The following is a 3,584-nucleotide window of genomic DNA, read 5'->3' on the forward strand; positions in this document are numbered from 1 at the left end:
GGGAAATCCGTGGAATTGAAGGGAGAAACCGCAGCAGTTTCCATGGGCTCACCCCGCCGACTGTCGCTCTGAGAACTGTCACTCACTGGCACGTTGCGTTAATCAGAGCTCAGGATTTATTTCTCTTCTGTGACTTTCAAGCTGTGAATAGATATCACTTTTAGAGAGAGAATGGGACCTGAAAAGACTCTCGAGCACTGATCAGCGTGGTGAGTTTTATTAAATGGTTTCTTCTCTTTCCAGTCTGCTGAAGCTTTCTAACATCCTGCTTGCAGGCACAGCAGCCCGATGACTTGTGTTTTCCCTGCAGCTTGTTGCATACCTCACAAGGCTTTTCTGACCACAGGTTTCTATCTGTAACCTTTCCCACCACGACTCCGGGTCAGTTTGGTGACATCTGTAATAGAGCTGGCTCAGTGCTGTTTTGCTTTCATAAGAGATTAAAACCACAAAGCTGTGAAACCCAACAACAGGCTAAAAATCAAGCAAAATCCAATACAATTAAAATGGCAGGTGACTCCAGGTTTCCAGATGTGGACACTGATGGATCAGAAAAAAGTGAAGACATGGAGATTGTAGTCAATGTCGGTGGGGTAAGGCAGGTGTTCTACGGAGATAACCTGAATCAATACCCAGAAACACGTCTGGCAGAGCTGATCAACTGTTTATCGGGGGGATACGACAGCATATTCTCCCTCTGTGATGACTACGATCCTGGAAAGAGAGAGTTTTACTTTGACAGAGATCCAGATGCTTTCAAATGCATTATTGATGTGTACTACTTTGGGGAAATTCACATGAAGAAGGGAATATGCCCCATATGTTTCAAGAATGAAATGGAATTTTGGAAAGTGGATTTGAAATTTTTGGATGACTGCTGTAAAACTCATCTAAGTGAAAAAAAGGAGGAACTGGAAGAAATAGCTCGAAGGGTGCAACTCATTCTGGATGACTTGGGAGTAGATGCCTCAGAAAGTCGCTGGAAAAGGTGCCAAAAATGCATCTGGAAATTTCTGGAGAAGCCAGAATCATCCTACCCAGCTCGAGTGATTGCTGTTCTGTCCTTTCTGTTTATTTTGACCTCCTCTGTTGTGATGTGTGTGGGGACCATCCCAGACTTGCAGGTTGTAGATGCAGAGGGGAACCGTATGGAACACCCGACCCTGGACAGCATAGAGACAGCCTGTATAGGCTGGTTCACTGTGGAGTATATGCTGAGGCTGATCTCCTCTCCCAACAAACTCTACTTTGCCCTTTCTTTCATGAACATTGTTGATGTGTTAGCAATACTTCCTTTCTATGTCAGCCTGACCTTGACCCACCTGGGAGCCAAGCTGATGGAGCTGAGCAATGTCCAGCAGGCTGTCCAGGCACTGCGCATAATGAGGATCGCAAGGATTTTCAAGCTAGCACGGCACTCCTCAGGGCTCCAGACCCTAACGTATGCCCTGAAACGCAGCTTTAAGGAGCTAGGGCTGCTCCTCATGTACTTAGCTGTTGGTATCTTTGTCTTCTCTGCCCTAGGTTATACCATGGAGCAAAGTCACCCTGAAACTTTGTTTAAAAGCATCCCTCAGTCATTTTGGTGGGCAATCATTACCATGACCACAGTTGGATATGGAGACATATACCCTAAAACAACACTAGGAAAACTGAATGCTGCCATCAGTTTTCTTTGTGGGGTGATAGCGATTGCCCTTCCCATCCATCCCATCATTAACAACTTTGTCAGGTATTATAACAAACAGAGAGTTTTAGAAACAGCTGCCAAGCATGAATTGGAGCTGATGGAGCTAAACTCAGCTGAAGGGAAAGCCGTAGGCTCCAAAAGTGAACTAGAAGATCTTTCGAGGGAAAGCAAAGAGGGTCCTTTTTATAGCAGCCGGCTAAAAGTCTCCCACAGTGACACCTTTATTCATCTCCTGTCAGAAGAGAAACACTATAGGACCAGGCTTCAAAGCTGCAAATAAACTGTGAGCTGTTGTCAGTGCTAAGCTACAGATTGGGACAACCTGACAATCAACTATTGAAGAGACTTGGAGGTCTGTTGGAATTGGGAGGGAGCACTGCTTTGCTTTTCCAACGTGAATATAAATTAACCCCATGATATCTCCATCAACAGTTGGTAAGACTTTGCCATTATTACCCAAAATAAAACAGTAGGACTCCATTGCAATCAGACTGCTTATATTGAGTGTGTTCTGACAAAAACCATTTGTAACCATTTCAGAGACTGAAAAGTCCTTCCTGATCGGTAAATGTTTGATGACCTGAATGTGCAGCATTGCCACATGAGAACCCTGTACCTGTGACAATAAAGAGCAGCATCGCACAGATTGTGTCTTCCAGGCTCTTTTCAATGCCTTTGCAGTTGAGGGAACTGCTCCTTAAAAAATTAAAGTAACCTCTGACTTTAATAAAAGTCAGGCTTACAGCAAAGTGTTACAAGCAGTTTCATCGTAGAGGTACTGAAAGAATCAGCATATAGTGTACACAGAATATTAGAGTGAATGAATGGTTTTGTTTTTGTTAAATGCAATTTGTGGTCAACTCTTTGGATAGGTCTCTGTTCCTCTTTCCAGAAAAAATGTAATTTTCAATGGAACATGAAGCTATATTTTGAGCAGAGATGTAGAACAAAATATATTTTAAGGAGCAAATTTAAAAATATTTGTTCTAGTTTTTAATTGCGACATGATTATATATGCAGGGATCTTTCAGGAAAGATTTATAATCAAGTAATTTAGAAAACTAAGTTAACTCATGGTATCTTTAATTCACTGTTAAAATAAGAAAAGTTTCTAGGGAAGTTAAATTGAGTACTTCTAGATAAGAAACTTTAACTCTTTGAAACTAAGTGCAGAGAAAGTATCAATAAAAAATAGGATAATCTCCAACTGATTTATGGTAAAAATATCTAGCTGAATGAACATATTGCTAGGTTATTTTCTTTTAAAAACACATCCCATCCCTACAATAACTGTATGGCTTTGTAAATGTTAGTTTACAGAGGTAGTAGACACTAATCAGTGTTTTATTCATTAATCAGCATATCATCAAACAACACCAGTGTGCAGTTGCTATCCTTTCCAAAAGGAAGTACTATCTATGTAAATATGAATTTGGCTGGGGTGATGACTGAATATATGGGTCTGGCCTCTACCAGAGAAATCCATTGAAACTAGGAGTTATGCCAGCTCGAAGGGGAGAGGAGCACTGGCACACAGATGTATTTACATACATTCAAAGTAGGATCCCAAATGATTAAAGTACTGGAGTAGCTGTCTTTATTTGCTCCATTTTGTGTTAAGCAGCCCCTTGCCCAGCTGAAATGCAGCCACATGAGCCATGACCCATCCCTGGGCACATCATGTCCACGACCCCCCTGTTTAATGAACCTCCCCATGGGACTCTTTTCCTGGGCTGTGGGGAGGTGATGGGCCTGTGGCACCCACCCTACAGGAGCAGTGACTGGAGGGGCACAGAGCTGTGGTGTGAGCTCTGTGCTCTCTCCTGGCACTTTGTTTGCCCCTGTCCCCCAGCAAAGGGGTATGTTTCTGCTGGTGGGAAGAGCCCTGTCCTAC

At 42.7% G+C, this 3,584-nt stretch overlaps 1 protein-coding gene across 1 annotated transcript; it reads left to right on the forward strand.

Annotated features, from left to right (window-relative positions):
- Positions 1 to 107: 107 nt before the first annotated feature.
- On the forward strand, positions 108 to 2,341 carry KCNF1 (potassium voltage-gated channel, subfamily F, member 1). The gene is made up of 2 exons (XM_009075625.1): positions 108 to 209; positions 276 to 2,341. The coding sequence occupies exon 2, from the start codon at positions 507 to 509 to the stop codon at positions 1,968 to 1,970; it is 1,464 nt and encodes a 487-aa protein (XP_009073873.1). The 5' UTR covers positions 108 to 209; positions 276 to 506; the 3' UTR covers positions 1,971 to 2,341.
- The last annotated feature ends 1,243 nt before the right edge of the window (positions 2,342 to 3,584 follow it).

Source organism: Acanthisitta chloris, unplaced genomic scaffold (genome assembly GCF_000695815.1).
Source record: "Acanthisitta chloris isolate BGI_N310 unplaced genomic scaffold, ASM69581v1 scaffold705, whole genome shotgun sequence".
Taxonomy (NCBI): Eukaryota; Metazoa; Chordata; class Aves; order Passeriformes; family Acanthisittidae; genus Acanthisitta; species Acanthisitta chloris.